A 15,625-nucleotide genomic window follows, 5' to 3' on the forward strand; every position below is an offset into this window, starting at 1 on the left:
AACTAAATAAATTTCTTGTGACTCTGTCTTTGTAACTAAAATCCAAACAAAGATTAGAAATACAAGTGACTTTAAAACTAGAAAATAAAATACCAAGCCCCTACAATAATCCGGTCACGGGTTCACCTTTCGGAAGCAAACAACAACAACAGAAAATGAGAGAAATTTACTTGAGCTGGATCACTTCGTCCTTGAGCTGGATCACTTCGTCCTTGAGCTGGATCACTTGGTCCTTGAGCTGGATCACTTGATCCTTGAGCTGGATCACAAGTACCTTGAGCTGGATCATTTGGTCGTTGAGCTGGATCACTTGGTCGTTGAGCTGGTTCAGTTGTGTCTCACGGCTCGATAGACTTGTGAATCCAATCGCAGGAGCTGGTTCCAGAGGATAGTAAGAGATCTCAACCTCCTCTTCTGAATCGCTACTACCGTCTAATGGGCTGTTTATACCGTAGTCGTATAAAGAGTCTATGCCTGGTTGAACATGAAAACGAAAACACATCGATTAATTAAACATAAGACGAGTCATTACAAAAACGAGTGAAACATAAACATACTTAGAACATAAGCCGATTCATTAAAACCATATACTAGAGTTAAAACAAAAGACAAACATACTTAGAACAAACATAAAACAAAGTTAAGTCTACACTATCACAACTAGGCAACTACAACACTCAACCATATTATAGAGTAGACAAACAAATCAACCATCCCATTCCATCACAACTAAAGCAAGCAAACAATACTTTTCAAGCAAACAACTAAAGCAAGCAAACAATACTTTTCAAGCAATACTTTTCAAGCAATAATTTTCAACCATCACAACTAAAGCAAGCAAACAATACCATCACAACTAAACAAAGCAATAACAAATACTTACCTTTTACTTTCGAGTAAGGAATGTTGTCGATGGTGGTCCGATTTAAATCGCGCTGCTTAACCTCACCTACATGCCTCATAAACAAACCGTACTTGATTAATGATGATTTTCGATACAACAAACGCAAGAAGATTAGGTTTATAACAGACACATAATCGAAACCCTATAATGAGATTAGGTTTATAACACACAAAATCAAAATAGAAACACACAAAATCAAAATCGAAACCCTATAATGAATCAAATTTTCCCCAAATAATAAACCCTAAATCGATTAATTATCGAAACCCTAAATCAATTTTTCCCCAAATTCGAAACCCTAAATCGAAACCTAATCGAAACCCTATAATGAATCAAATTTTCCCCAAATAATAAACCCTAAATCGATTAATTATCGAAACCCTAAATCAATTTTTCCCCAAATTCGAAACCCTAAATCGAAACCTAATCGAAACCCTATAATGAATCAAATTTTCCCCAAATAATAAACCCTAAATCGATTAATTATCGAAACCCTAAATAAAATTTTCCCCAAATTTGAAACCCTAAATCGATAACTAATCGAAACCCTAAATCAATTTTTCCCCAAATTCGAAACCCTAAATCGAAAGGAGACAGAGAAGACGACGAGACAGAGGAGATTACCTAGCCGACGAGACAGAGGAAACAGAGAAGACGACGAGATCTTGAGCTTGGCGACATAGAGGAGATCTCTAGATTTCGCGAGACAGAGGAGAGAGAGGAGACGACGAGAATCGGTGGACACGAGGAAACGAGGAGACGAGGAGACGAGGAGGTCGGTCGCCTCGGTGTTTCAATGGCCGGACAGAGGAGACGACGGTGAGGGAAAAAAAATCTCTCGCCGTTTCGCTTTTCTTTTTCGCGAGAGAAGAAGAAGAAAATTATGTTCGAAAGAAATGAAAAAGAAAACGAAAGTTTTTTTCCGAGAGTGACACGTGGCCCTTAGATCAGATGAAGAACTGATCTTATTCAAGATCAATTGGGCTGATCTTGTGGGTACTATTCAATTAATTTCAATTTTAAAAGACCCAAGATCACCCTAACTGATCCACCGATAAATATGGCCTAAGAAGACGACAATGAATGATTTAATAATACTGAGATTACACAAAGAAACTGATTACATGCCATACAGTAATGGAAGATGTAAAGACAACAACAAGAATAACAAAACGATTTGGGATTTTTTAAGGCAACATAAAAAAAAGATGAAATAGACCCAAGGTAGGTCATGGTTAAAAACAAGTTTTTGTTCTTGGAATGAAATGATCAAATCAGTAATGGTCATGGTCTTGATAAATGGCTCCAAACTCTGCTCTCCATGCCTGATCGTCTGTATAATCGTCATAGCTCACCACACCGGTTCTGTTTTCTGATGATGTTACATGTTCTTCTTCTTCCACCTCTTGCTCATTCTCCTTGAACCATGGCTTTAATGCTGACCCTGGTAATTTGGTTTCTGCTAGGTATTGCTTCATTGTGCTCATTTCTGTTTTGTGCTTACTCTTTAACTTCTCCATTTGATTCTTCAACTTGTCATTCTCCTCTTCTATTGAGCTGAAACGTTCCTGCAATTATGGTTTTAGGTATCACTCAGCATGCTAGAATTCACAAGCAATAGTGTAGGTTTGCAGAATCTAAGTCTCTGGAAAACGCTTTTATTTAGTTGGTGAAACATAAAAGTTACCTCAGAGGATTGTACAGCTTGCTCAGCTTCTCGGAGTCTGACAAGTAATTCGCCAGCAGCTTGAACAGCTTCAACAGTATCTCGCAGCTGAATTTTAAGGGCCTTGTTCTCCTTTTTCAAGAACTCTCTTTCTTTCTCCTTCTCTGCTCTTATGGCCGTAAGCTCAGCTGAAAAGGCTTTCGCAAAACGCTTCCCATGGCGACCTTTCAAAGCAGCTTTAGCTGCTGCTTTCTTCACATCGACGATTCCTGCCATCGTCACGCTATGACTCTCAGCTAATTCATCATACTTCTCCTGCAGTTCTGTGTACTGCTCGATGAGTCTACTGTGACCAAGCATAGCTCTACTAATAGCATCATTCAACTCCTCTGTCGCCATTTTCTCCTTTCTGAGCTCTATCTCTAGATCCTCTGCGTGACTACGATGGCTATCGATATCCATCCTTAGTTCATCTGTTAAAGATATCCATTCACTCTCCATTTCTGTCCACCTTTCACGTTCTTCTTCCAGCACATCGTTGTTGTTCTCAGTGTTCTTGGTAAAGTCAGTGCTCTTCCTCATTTGAAAGGACCGTAACAGCAAAGAGGATCTCAGATTATCAGTTGATTTTGTAGGCTGCAGCTTGCTTTTGAGCTCTGCAATCTCCTTTAAAAGAGCTTCCTTTTCACTGAGATCAATCCTTACTTTCCCAAACCCTTCACTACTTTGGTTTGTCTCATATGTTTCCTTCACGACCTCTGTCTCATCTTCTCCATCATCAGATTTCATTAGCTGCACAAACAGACAAAACATAGCTAAAGTTTTACTAATGTGCAAACAGTTTACTAATGTGCTTGTTGCTTTGAAATGTTAACACGTTGGCTTACCTTACTTGACTCCTGCACAGTGTTCTTTTTGTATTGGTCTAACTGAAGTAGTGAAAAAAAACAAATTGTCAGAAAACTTATATTCAACCTTATAGTCTCTATCATAAGTTTATAAGATACTTACCAGACTAGTTAGTTGCTCAATTTTGGTAGCCTGCTCCACACACATGTTCTTGAGATGCTTCTCGTCCGCGCAAGCTTCTTCTATTGCCTTATATCCTCCCTGATAATAAAAACATATAAGTAGTCAAAACGAATAGCACACTAAAGAAACTTATGTGAGTGGAACAAAAATGCATCTGAAGGTTTCTAGACATACTTCAGCTTCTTGGTCAAGTTTCTGTCTGCAAGAAAGACAGAGGAGAATCGAAGATCCACCTTCTTTAGGTCTATCTTCCTGTAACAGTTTAACCGAAGCACTAAGATTATCGCTTTCATCGCAAGGCTTCAGAGAGAGATGGCCAAAGGAGAATGAAACAGAAGATCTGTTTGACAGCGAGCTCCGTTGGTGACAATCTATAATGTGCAGTCCTCTCTGGAGACTTGCAGCTAGAGAATCTGTAGGACTTAAATGCTTCTTTGAGGACATAGAAGGACCAAACTGTTGGACGTTTTTGTTTCCAATGTCTGAGATCTCGTTTACATTCCTAGGAGTTGCCTGAAACTTTGTCGACGCAGCCACGCTTTTCCTAAAATTCCTGATCTTTGGAGATTCTGACAATGGTGGCTCTTCAAGGATGCGTGTCTGATGCGGTAAACTGATTGAGATCCCATTTCCCACAGTGTTTGGAACAGAATGAGCCAAGGCACAATCTTTGTGTTTATCAACAGAGCAAATATCATCTCCACTCATTGACTCAGCTTCACAGCCTGAAGCACTTGCGAATGAGGATTGAAGAGAATCCCTCAAGTCCTCAGAATCACAGTAACTATGAAACTTGTTGATATGTTTACTCAGTTCCATTACATCACCATCGTCCTCATCATCATCAGCTTCATACATTGTTTCCTTTTCTGAACCTTGTTTGTTGTTGTTAGCACACGACATGACTAAAGAAGACTTGTTGATGCTGTTTCTCAATTGACTCAAACTCTCCCTCACAAAGTTGCTTCCGTCAGGTTTGAACCCATCAGACTTGGTTCTTATTAGTTCTTCCTATAAGAAGAACCACAAAACCAACATAATTAATACACACATACACCATTATGCAAACACACCACACAACAACAAAAACGCAATCAATATATGACAAAAAGAAGAAACCTTTAGTTCACGAATCTGGTCACCCAATGAGTCATCATCTTCCTCTGTAATCTCATTAACCATTGAGTTAGTTCTAGCGACGAGTACGCTCTTCGCTTCAACCTGTTATAATTCAAATTGAATACTCAGAGTACTGTAACTAGATCTGGGATGTATCAAACTCGAATTAGAAACCTAATCTATATAGAAAGCTCATTGAAACCTAACCTGATGAGTCGCAGAGGGGAACAACACTTTTTGAGGCGATTTTTTCTTCAATTGAAGATCATTGTTGTTGTTGTTGTTGTAGTTGAGATGATGATGATGATGATTAGTCGTCTGTATGTTAGGGTCACAAGGAGGAGCGTTCTCGTCGTTGGATCTGAAACTCTTTGAATCTGAGTTTTGAATTGATTTCTGTTTCGCGTAGATGGATCTGGGAAGCAAGTTTCGGATTGAAGAAGTCGATATGTTTCCCAAGAAACGATTCTCTCCGATCTTCGCTGGTGACTTCATTGTTTCTCGTAACAGAGATTGAGAGAAAAAAAGAAGAAGAGATTTTTAGATTTTAGAAACAGAGACAGAGAGAGAGGATTTGAACGTTATGTGTTGTGAGAGAGAGAGAGATAAAGGTAGCGTTTTTATTTTTTGAATGTTTGAGTTGTTGATTCGACCGTTGGGAGTTTCAAAAAGAAAAAAGAAAAAAGAAAAAAATAAAAAAGGAAAAATACAAAAGAGCGAATTACGTGTCTACGAGTCACGACGAGATGCACTTAGAAATGGGCTTCAAGTGTTGGGCTTTTTAATGGGTGTAAAAGGGTTTATTTATGTCCGTCCATGTCGACCCAAACAAAATTACCATCCGTATACAAAACAAATCAATTTACTTTCAGTTTAATTTCAATAATGTAATAACGTTTTCTATGATTACAAGTTTGTAATTAGTTGATTTTTTTTTTTTTTTTTTTTTTTTTGTTGATAGATGAGAATTTTTTTTTTGTGGAGAGAATAATTAAACAATATTTTGGGATTGGGACAAAAGTTGATTTGTACGTTAGTAAATGGAATGGAATATAAGATTTTAAGCAACTAAAAGGAAAGAGGTAGGCATCGAGATGATAGTGACATTTTTTTTTTTTTTTTATGTTTGAAAATGTTGGCAAGAGAAACATTAGATCATTTGTCAAAATAATAAAAGAAAAAGAAAGGCACCAATGATTTTTCTTTAATATAATTTACATATGAATAATGATAATATATAAAATTTAATAATCAGCACTTATGGGATCTTTTTAATTATTTTAGCTTTCTTGTGGGTTCTACACATCTTCAATTGTTTTTTTACATACTTTTAAAATAGAGATCATATCTAACTTTAGTTTGTGTACTCTCATGCATTCATATCCACTCATTTTCTTAAGAAAATAGTATATTATTTATAACTTTATATGGTTGAAAAAAGGTAATTACAGTTCAATTTCACTTATTTATTTCAAAAAAGTTTTAATAATATTTTGTAGTTAAAGTATATGAAAATTAAAAGGAATCACAGAGTGGTTTGAGGGAAATTACATGTCCAAAAACTGAGCACTTTTAATATGTGTTCGTATACAATATACACATATCTCCTATATAATAAAACGGAAGTACACAACTTTTTTTATAGATTATATAATTTTTATATGTTGGTTACAAAATAGGTTATAGATTAAATATAGGTTGGTTACAAAAAAAAAAGATTATAGATTAATTGGTTAATCTGTGGAATACACTTAGAATATATCAAAGAATCCTCTTAAAGAAAATATTCTAATGATTTATACAATTTCCAAAACAAAATCTTTAGTATTCCATGTATTGTTACAAAATCTATACTGTTAGACATAAAAATATATTGTTAGGCGTCAAAAGGAATAAAATCTTGGCAATTTATCACACTTAATCGTGATTTTCAAGATCTTATTGTGCAGTTGAAAATACAATCTTACCTAAGCACGAGTCATATTAAAACACTCTCACCAAATATGTTCAATAATTAAAATAAAAACAAATAAATAACAAACATAACCATTTCTCATACGTAAAATTACAAAATTAACAATATAAAACTTACAAAATAAGTGTTTTTTACAAGCATCATATTTAGCATATGATTTTATTGCATAATGTTTTATCCAAATTTTTTTTTAAGAACAATCATATAAATTATATTTTATTCTAAAATTATAATATAAATAAAAGGAATTCCAACCCGTGCTCTAGCACGGATCCTAATCTAGTAAACAAATATATAGCCATACATAACATATTACATTTTTTTCAGCAAAAATGAATTATATCGGAGAATGAAGAATTTGTTTGAGAGCTGGAGAGGGTGAAAAACATCTTGAATAAAAAATATTTGAGTTACAACCAAACTTTGCTAAAAAGTGAACAACATTAATACAATTTCATAAAAAAAAACATATTGGATATGTTGAAAACGAGAAAATCAGTAAATTATGTCTTGGATGACCCCTTCTATAGTTATATCAAAAGGCTTTTTGTGGAACATCGTAGTGAGAATGTCGTTATCTCCTTGAAACACAATGACTGAAAGTGGTTTAGTTCACCAAACTTCACCCATCCCTCGGGAGATAGGTTAACAGAATAAGCTTCTAAGGTCTCCTTGGATCTGAAAATACCAACAACTGTTGTACTGCATAACATATTACATATTGGTTTATAAAAACGAAAAAAATAATTTCAACAAAAATTACCATAACTTTATAACTACAAATAAACTATCTGGAAGAATTACAAATACTGTAAAACGATTCAATAAAAAAGTTTTGAAATCATTTAATTTCTTTATATTTTGACCATTTTATTTGTCATAATATTTAATTAAGAATTTGCCCCAAAAAAAAAACTTAATTAAGAAATTTTAAGAAACACTATTCATAAAATCAGGTACACATGCATAACTCAAGCTTTTATAATTAACTATTTATATTTATGTCTTAATTTGCAGAATCACATAATTAAACTGGTTTGAACATTTCAAACCAACTTTTATTCCAACCAAATAGAGAAAAGAACAGATAAAGCGACCCCACAAACCAAGATTCCAAGCCAACATTCTCCATCAGTGACAGCAAAATAAAATTAATTTGTAAGACAGAAAACAATTATATACAATACTAATTTGATTTCATTCATTATATATACTTCTCTAAGCTTATAAAAAACATAATTTTTCGAAACCTCAGCACGCATGTTTCATCTGTTGCCACCAAATTACAAACCAACTAACCACACAAAGAAAACTCTCTTCTTCTTTTTTTTTTTTTTTTTCCCTTTTCTCTTCCAAATTAATCATGTTACTTTGAGGATTTCTTCGAGGCTTCTTCAACTGCTTGTAGTGCACGTCGGAGATTGTAGCTCTTCCTCCATCTCCGACGGAGCGTCGTTCGTGGCCACTAAGAAGACCTTCCACGTGTTTAAACCAAGAAGGGTCTAATAATTGTTCCTTTTGGTCGTCATCATGATCTTGAAGACACTGCCTCTTCTCCTTCTCATAGCCCTAACGTCAGTCTCTCTCTCTCTCTCTCTCTCCAAATATATGAACGTATTTACGTATTGCTACATGCCCAAATATGATTTTAACAACCAAAATGGTGATAATTAGTAGTAACATATCAACAAATATGTTAAGAGGAAATAGTCCGTCAAAAGAGACATTACGAGATACAGCACCCTACCAAAGCTAAGTGTGACTAAAACAACCAAATAAACTCAGAAGAACAATACTTTATCTGCTTCAAGAAATAAGTCCAAAGGATGGCAACAAAGGGAGAACAATAGTGCTAAGCAGTCCAATTAAGAAAATCCAAGGTCAGGCTGATCTATTTAGAAAGATCTGAGGGCTACACTTCTGGTCTCGAGAGGTCTTGACCTACTGTAATGTTGAGAACAAAGCCATACACAGCTTTAATTACCATATCTAGTCTGCTTGAATTCCTTAAGGTCCTCGTATGACAGGCCTTGATAATCTTCAGGATACTGAACTCTGAAGCCAATCTGTGAAGGGGAACCAATGTATAGGTGACAATGTGACATAGTATGCAGAGCATACAATAACCCAAATAATATAGTTTTCCACCAAACGATGATCAATCAAATCAAACTTTAGCCATCCAGCATTTTTCCAAAAGAGCAATATTAATTTAAACATAAGTCACCCATGCATGAAATATCAATTCGTCTCTGGATTAGCAAACAAAGTAGAAACAGCCTACTATGGTTCAACAACAAGCTTCAAACATCCGTCTCTACTTCAAACAATCCTGGACCATCTCTACTTCCGTCTCGTCTTTGGAAAAAATCTTAAGCAATTCCTTCAGGTTAGGAAGAAGCTGCCAAAAAAGAGAAAATGTCAAATGAATCAAGTGTTTTTAAACACTGTACAAAAAAAACCTTTGGGACTGAATTTACCTCGTCCAACTTCATAGGGGCTGACTTTAGTACAGTCAAGTCGCTCTTGATTTCTTTCATTTCCCTTTGTAAAACCTCAATAGACTCCATAACTTTTTCAAGAGAAGAAAGATTACTCTCCTTTAGTATATGAGACGAACTATCCTCATCATCAACAATAGTTGGCACAGTTCCAATCGCACCACCAACATTGGTTGTCTCCTCAGCAGCAGTAACTTGATGCTCGTCCTCCTCTGTGTCTTTAGCAATTACTTCCTCGTCCCCTGTCTCTTTTGTCTCAGTCCCACCAACATTCCTTGTCTCTTCAGCAATGATTGTCTCAGTCCCACCAACAGTCCTTGTCTCAGTTCCATTCCCACGACCGGCACTGGGTTGACTTGAGCCACCACGTCCCTTTCTTTTCCTCCCCTGACCTCGCCTGCGCTGACCTCCTCGATTTCCTATCTTCCCTTGGTCGACATTAGCAGCTTGTTGCTTTTCCTGAAGAGTCTTGGCAATAATAGCAGCTTCTTCTTCCTCACACAAAGACATATATATATATATATATATATATATATGCTGGTTCTGTTTTTTTACAGTGGGAACCTCTTTGTTTGATGAAGCTCCCTTGCATGATTCGATCAAGAACAAGCTCTCATTTTCGCCATACATGCATAAATGTAAGCTCTTTGTTCGATCCCGCTCAAGAAGACTGTAAAATCGCTGCAATTCGTCGATGCTGTCAAAAGAATCGTGCGTCTGAAACAGTGACGAAGCAGGCCAGAAGAGATTAGCTTTGACCAGAGAACATGGATCAAAATACAAAAATGAAGCCGTGGAGTGGTCTCGAGTAGATTGAAGCCTGTTCATGTTTTAAAAGATTCTGATCGGAACCATCGATGATCCCAAATTGGGTTTGAGGTTTTCAAATTTGCACCGGGGATTCGACCACTCCACGGCTTCATTTTTGTATTTTGATCCATGCTCTCTGGTCAAAGCTAATCTCTTCTGGCCTGCTTCGTCACTGATTCAGACGCTTCTGCTTCGCGCCCTGAAGCCAAGTGATTTTTTTTTTTTTGATGCGCTTTTTAGTTGTTATGAGAAATGTAAGCTTAGTTTAAGGTCGAGTTTTGATTTGTTGATTTCAGCATTATGTTTGAAGTAGGAGAGAGCTTTATATGGGGGGTTTTAGTGTTTAAGATGATGATGACGAAAGTTAGTTTACTGCCTGAAGTGAGAACTTTTTTGAGTCCTCTCTTACATGGATTGGTTAAGTTTAGGCATTTTGGTTTGGCGATGGAGTTGTTTCACGATATGATCAATATCTTAAGTATCATCAGGAATCCCTTCCAAAATTCGATACACGACATGACTAAAGAAGACTTGTTGATGCTGTTTCTCAATTGACTCAAACTCTCCCTCACGAAGTAGCCATTTTTGCTTCCGTCAGGTTTGAACCCATCAGACTTAGTTCTTATTACTTCTTCCTATACGAAGAACCACAAAACCAACATAATTTAATGCACACACATACCATTATGACACCTTTAAGACACCATCGCAGACTGACCCGCATCCACAAATGATCCTTTAAACCCTTTCTTCCTAAACAATCCACCACCTGAAAACCCCAACTTATATCTGTGTTAGATATATATGTACCTGTTAGAATCGAAGGAAAAAAATTGTCACAAAACTTATATTAAACCTTATAGTCTCTCATCATAAGTTTATAAGATGTTTACCAGACTAGTCAGCTGCTCAATTTTGGTAGCCTGCTCTCCACATAGATGTTCTTGAGATGCTTCTCGTTCACGCAAGCTTCTTCTATTGCCTTACATCCACCCTGATAATAAAAGATATAAGTAGTCAAAACTAATTGCATCTCAAGAAAAAAAAAGGTGAGTGGTAAAAATGCATCTGAGGGTTTCTAGACATACTTCAGCTTCTTGGTCAAGTTTCTGTCTGCAAGAAAGACAGAGAGGAGAATCGATGATCCACCTTCTTTTGGTCTATCTTCTTGTAACGATTTAACCGAAGCACTGAGATCATCGCTTTCTTCGCAAGTCTTCAGAGAGAGATGGCCAAAGGAGAAGGAAACAGACGATCTGTTGTGTGAGAGAGAGACAGAGACAGAGGAAGACGATAAAGGTAGCGTTTTTATTTTATTTTTTTGAATGTTTTGAGTGGTTGATTCGACCGTTGGGAGTTTCAAAAGGGTAAAAATACAAAAGAGTTACGACGAGATGCACTTAGAAATGGGCTTCAAGTATTGGGCTTTTCAATGGGTATAAATGGGTTTATTGGATGTCGACCCAACCATAATTACCTTCCGTTCAATATATATTCTATGATTACAAGTAATTATTAGTTGATTCTTTTTTCTTTTTTTTTTTTTCAGATGAGAATTTTCTGTGGAGAGAATAATTAAACAATAATTTTGGATTTGGAGAAAAGTTGATTTGTACGTTAATAAATGGAATAATATAAGATTTTAAGCAACTAAAAGAAAAGAGAGGTAGGCATCGAGAATTCGAGATGATAGTGACATTTTTCCCCTTATGTTATAATGTTTGCAATTAGAGTTTGAAAATGTTGGCAAGAGAAACAAATATATAAGGACTTGTCAAAAGAATAAAAGCAAAAGAAAAATAAAATGATATTTAATTTACACATGAATAAATGACAATACATAAAAATATAATTAAAAGAAAAAAAAAATCAGCAGTTTTGGGATCTTTTTAATTATTTTAGCTTTCTTGTGGGTTCTACACATCTCTTCAATTTTTTTTTTCACACTTTTATATATTATAAATCATATCTAACTTTAGTTTGTACTCATGCATTCATATCCACTCATTTTCTTAAGAAAAATAATATATTGTTTATAACTTTATATGGTTAAAGAAAAATGATTACAGTTTAATTTCATTTATTTATTTTAAAAACTTAATATTTTGCAAATATCTAAGAGTATTCGCAAATAAATAATGAACCTTTTTTTTTCACTTAACAGTTAAAGAAAGAGTTATATAATTTGGTAACATGCTTATGTTTAATTTTATTGAATAGATGAAAGTTTAGATGATTTAAGTGTTTGCCATCTAAATCATCTACCAAAATATGATTCATCCAACATTATAATTGTATTGTATAAACGTTTGATATAGTAAATTTCATTGAAATGTGTAAAAATTAGCCAAAGTATCATACTGTTTTGTAGTAGTGAGAAAAGTATATCATTTTTATTTATAAAATTTCAGTATTTTCCTTTACCGTTTAACATATTATTATTAACCCATATATATTTAGAGAAAGAAAAATTACGAATATAATTAAAGATCCATGTGATAATAACTGATGTGTGGGCCCCAAAGCCCCATTACCTTCAATCTCAGAATAAAATAAAAGTTTAGAAATAACTTTTCTTCTTCTTCCTATTTTTTTTTTTCCCCAATAACTTTGCAAATTTACAAAAAAAACCAACAAGACTCCATTAACGCTTGTTGCCAACCACCAACAACAAAAAAAAAAGCTCACAGCTTTCGATCTTCCAAACTCTGTAACTGTAAGTGATTTAATCCGCATGAAGTATTATTGTAAAGCTTTTCTTTTTATAATGGTCATGAATTCAAAGATGAGGTCATCTATAGCTTTCAATCTACTTTATTTTTTTTTTGTTTTTGTTTTCACAGCCGAAACAGTTGAAATTTTGAGACTATATGACCCACCTTTTCTTAGTGGTCCGCCATTGAAGTGACTGTGCTAAACCCTAATCTTATCTTTCTTTCTTTCCGCCGACCCCTCAGAAAAATTTCCAAATCTTTTTTCAACTTACTAACAGTTTTTGCATTTAAAACTCTCTTTGAAAATTTGTCTTGTTGGGTTTCTTTCTTAACTTCCTTTTTTATGTAAACCCACCCACATGCTTCTTAGTTCCTTTCAACCATCTTCTTACACGACTTCGACTTGTCTTTTTATAAACCCCTCTCTTTTTGTTTTGTTTTAAGTCTCTTCTCTTTGTGTGTGCTGTTTAGAGAAATCAGCTGCCTTCTCTTCTTAATTTGGTTTTTACAAGCTGCGGATCAAAGCTTGGTTTTGGATTTAGGCAAGTTTCTTTTACTCTTTTTTATTGTTTGTGTTGATTGCGAGCTGTGTGGCAGAAGTTTTGAGTTTCTTTTAATGATTGGATCGAGCTAAAGATATGTTTGAAGACTTGTTTTACCAAAACATGACTCTAGTTAGACTGGTTTCGAAATTTTATTTACTGTTGAATGTGTTATCTATGGTGTGAGGATGAGATTAGCTTGATCTGTGGATTTTGGCTCTATTGATTTGTTGACTTTATTGTGAGTTGGAATCTCAGGGAGGAGAGTTTTTTTTTCATTTTTCTTGAGATTCCCTCTATTAGCTCTGCTCTGCTCTGTTTAGTTTAGGCTTATACCCTAAAAGAAAACTCTTCCAAGTTCTCTACTCTGATTTTGATATCAAACTGTCCTTTTGGTTGGTGTTTGATATTTTCTGTTGCCAAATTAATAAACATTTCTCTTAAATATGGTTTTCAAAAACTGTAAATCTACATTGTTTGAGTTTTAATTATAGAATAGCCCTTTGCATGCTTAAGATATATTCAAACACCATGGCATGGGGAATAAATTGCTCAGCTTGGTGTTGTACTTATCATTGGACACAGAGTTCACTTTTTAGAGTCATGAATCTTCTGAAACAATAGACTCCATTTACATGTACTGATACTAATAGGCCTTCATCTTTTGCAGGATTGTTTGTTAGCTTCTGCAATGGACTCCCCACAATCTGTTGTTTCACCATTCAAGATCGGTGAGTCAGAGAACGAGAACTCAAATTCTGTGCAGAGCTCTGGAAACAGATCGAATGGCATGAATTCCAATGGGAAAGATTCTAAAAGTTGTGGCCGGGAAGACCTTGTTGGTACTCTTGAGGTTTATGTCCATCAGGCAAGGGATATCCATAACATTTGTATATATCACAAGCAAGACGTTTATGCCAAGCTTTGCCTTACAAATGATCCTGAAAAGTCTGTCTCGACCAAAATCATCAATGGTGGTGGGAGAAATCCGGTTTTTGATGACAATGTTAAGCTTGATGTCAGGGTTCTGGACACTTCCCTCAAATGTGAGATTTACATGATGAGCAGGGTGAAAAATTATCTTGAAGACCAGCTGCTTGGTTTTACTTTGGTTCCTATGTCGGAACTGCTCTTCAAGAATGGGAAACTTGAGAAAGAGTTCTCTCTTTCTTCCACTGATCTGTACCATTCGCCAGCTGGTTTTGTTCAATTGTCACTCTCCTACAATGGATCCTACCCTGACGTGATGGCTATTCCCTCTATGCCTTCGTCTGTTTCTGTTGATGAAACTACCAAGGATCCAGAAGGTTCTGAATCAGTTCCAGGTGAGTTGGATAAGATAGAGTTTCCAGATCCTAATGTCGCGAACGAAAATGAGAAGATGGTTTCCGAGTATTTTGGAATCTCCTGTTCCACTATTGACTCAGAAACTTCTGACAGCTTTGTTACTTCCGATGCTGAGAATCATGTGACCAATTCTGTCACTTCAATACTGAAGCAAGATTCACCTGAGAGCAGCAATGCAACAAATGGAGCTGCTTCTCCTCACGCTTCAGCTCACTCCGCCACAGAAACACCAAACCATGAACATCTCTCTGTCGTGAATTCCAAAGCGAGTTCCCAGGAGTTAGGGAGCGAGGCTTCAGGTGAGACATCCGAGGAGAAGATTGTGAAATCCGTCCTCACTCTGAAAGTTGAGCCGGAGTCAAAGGTGGTACAGCAGGATATCGTCGACATGTACATGAAAAGCATGCAACAGTTTACTGATTCACTGGCTAAGATGAAGCTTCCTCTGGACATTGATAGCCCAACAAAATCAGAGAATTCAAGCTCTGATTCTCAGAAGCTGCCAACACCAAAGAGTAACAACGGATCCCGTGTGTTCTATGGGAGCAGGCCCTTCTTCTGAGCACCTGTTTTACCAAGTTCAGAGGAAGACCGCAGGTCACTCTTAAGACTTTTCTAATGAAGAAAGACTAATCCTAATGATGTAATTTTATAATGTACCATTTGATGTTATATCTGGTCAGCTTGATGCTTTAGTTGATGTGAGTTATTATGTATCACTAGCCTTTACGCTATTAGAACTATGTCCGCATGATATGAACTTCTGCTTCCTAATCATGTTTGTATTTTATGAGTAACTGATTTTACATCCACAAGAATCTTTGAAGCATAGTGATCAATGCTAAGATTGCTTAATTATTCGTACAATCATCATATGGTGTGATTGTCACTCTCTGGACCCATTTGCTCTTTGTGACCATCAAAGAGGTGGTCCCTTAGGTGGGGAGAGAGAGGCAAAGGATCCAATGATTCAGCTTTCTGAAAAAATCTTTAGAACAAATGTTTGGATGTTCTC

The 15,625-nt window shown here is 35.8% G+C and overlaps 3 protein-coding genes and 1 long non-coding RNA gene across 8 annotated transcripts; 1 reads left to right on the forward strand and 3 right to left on the reverse strand.

The window, feature by feature from the left end:
* Positions 1-28: 28 nt before the first annotated feature.
* On the reverse strand, positions 29-1,814 carry LOC147923016 (uncharacterized). Of its 2 annotated transcripts, XR_015588139.1 has the most exons (3): positions 1,529-1,814; positions 884-949; positions 29-474 (listed from the first exon to the last, which is right to left on the reverse strand). XR_015588139.1 is itself a non-coding variant. In XM_087497530.1 (2 exons), exons 1-2 carry the CDS (start codon positions 960-962, stop codon positions 167-169), a joined length of 387 nt encoding a protein of 128 aa, XP_087353656.1. In that variant the 5' UTR covers positions 963-1,090; the 3' UTR covers positions 29-166. The 2 variants fall into 2 exon arrangements, 1 of the variants encoding a protein (XP_087353656.1); XM_087497530.1 differs by lacking the exon at positions 1,529-1,814 and having other exon boundaries at positions 884-1,090.
* Positions 1,815-1,988: 174 nt separating this feature from the next.
* Positions 1,989-5,384, reverse strand: LOC104761591 (kinesin-like protein KIN-12F). The gene is made up of 7 exons (XM_010484697.3): positions 4,929-5,384; positions 4,722-4,823; positions 3,777-4,613; positions 3,582-3,680; positions 3,458-3,499; positions 2,592-3,362; positions 1,989-2,472 (listed from the first exon to the last, which is right to left on the reverse strand). The coding sequence occupies exons 1-7, from the start codon at positions 5,214-5,216 to the stop codon at positions 2,179-2,181; spliced, it is 2,433 nt and encodes an 810-aa protein (XP_010482999.2). The 5' UTR covers positions 5,217-5,384; the 3' UTR covers positions 1,989-2,178.
* A 5,097-nt stretch (positions 5,385-10,481) lies between these two features.
* On the reverse strand, positions 10,482-11,289 carry LOC104761592 (uncharacterized). 2 transcript variants are annotated; one of them, XR_763217.3, is made up of 3 exons: positions 11,096-11,289; positions 10,901-11,001; positions 10,482-10,817 (listed from the first exon to the last, which is right to left on the reverse strand). It is a non-coding gene; the product is annotated as an uncharacterized LOC104761592 (long non-coding RNA). The 2 variants fall into 2 exon arrangements; XR_002036469.2 differs by having other exon boundaries at positions 10,482-10,776; positions 11,096-11,283.
* A 1,247-nt stretch (positions 11,290-12,536) lies between these two features.
* LOC104761594 (uncharacterized) lies at positions 12,537-15,384 on the forward strand. 3 transcript variants are annotated; one of them, XM_087497483.1, is made up of 3 exons: positions 12,619-12,723; positions 13,193-13,263; positions 13,934-15,384. In XM_087497483.1, the coding sequence occupies exon 3, from the start codon at positions 13,955-13,957 to the stop codon at positions 15,170-15,172; it is 1,218 nt and encodes a 405-aa protein (XP_087353609.1). In that variant the 5' UTR covers positions 12,619-12,723; positions 13,193-13,263; positions 13,934-13,954; the 3' UTR covers positions 15,173-15,384. The 3 variants fall into 3 exon arrangements, with proteins under 3 accessions (XP_010483003.2, XP_087353609.1, XP_010483001.2); XM_010484701.3 differs by lacking the exon at positions 13,193-13,263 and having other exon boundaries at positions 12,537-12,723; XM_010484699.3 differs by lacking the exon at positions 12,619-12,723 and having other exon boundaries at positions 13,127-13,263.
* Positions 15,385-15,625: the final 241 nt, after the last annotated feature.

This window comes from Camelina sativa, chromosome 18 (genome assembly GCF_030686135.1).
Source record: "Camelina sativa cultivar CO46 ecotype springtype chromosome 18, ASM3068613v1".
Lineage (NCBI taxonomy): Eukaryota > Viridiplantae > Streptophyta > Magnoliopsida > Brassicales > Brassicaceae > Camelina > Camelina sativa.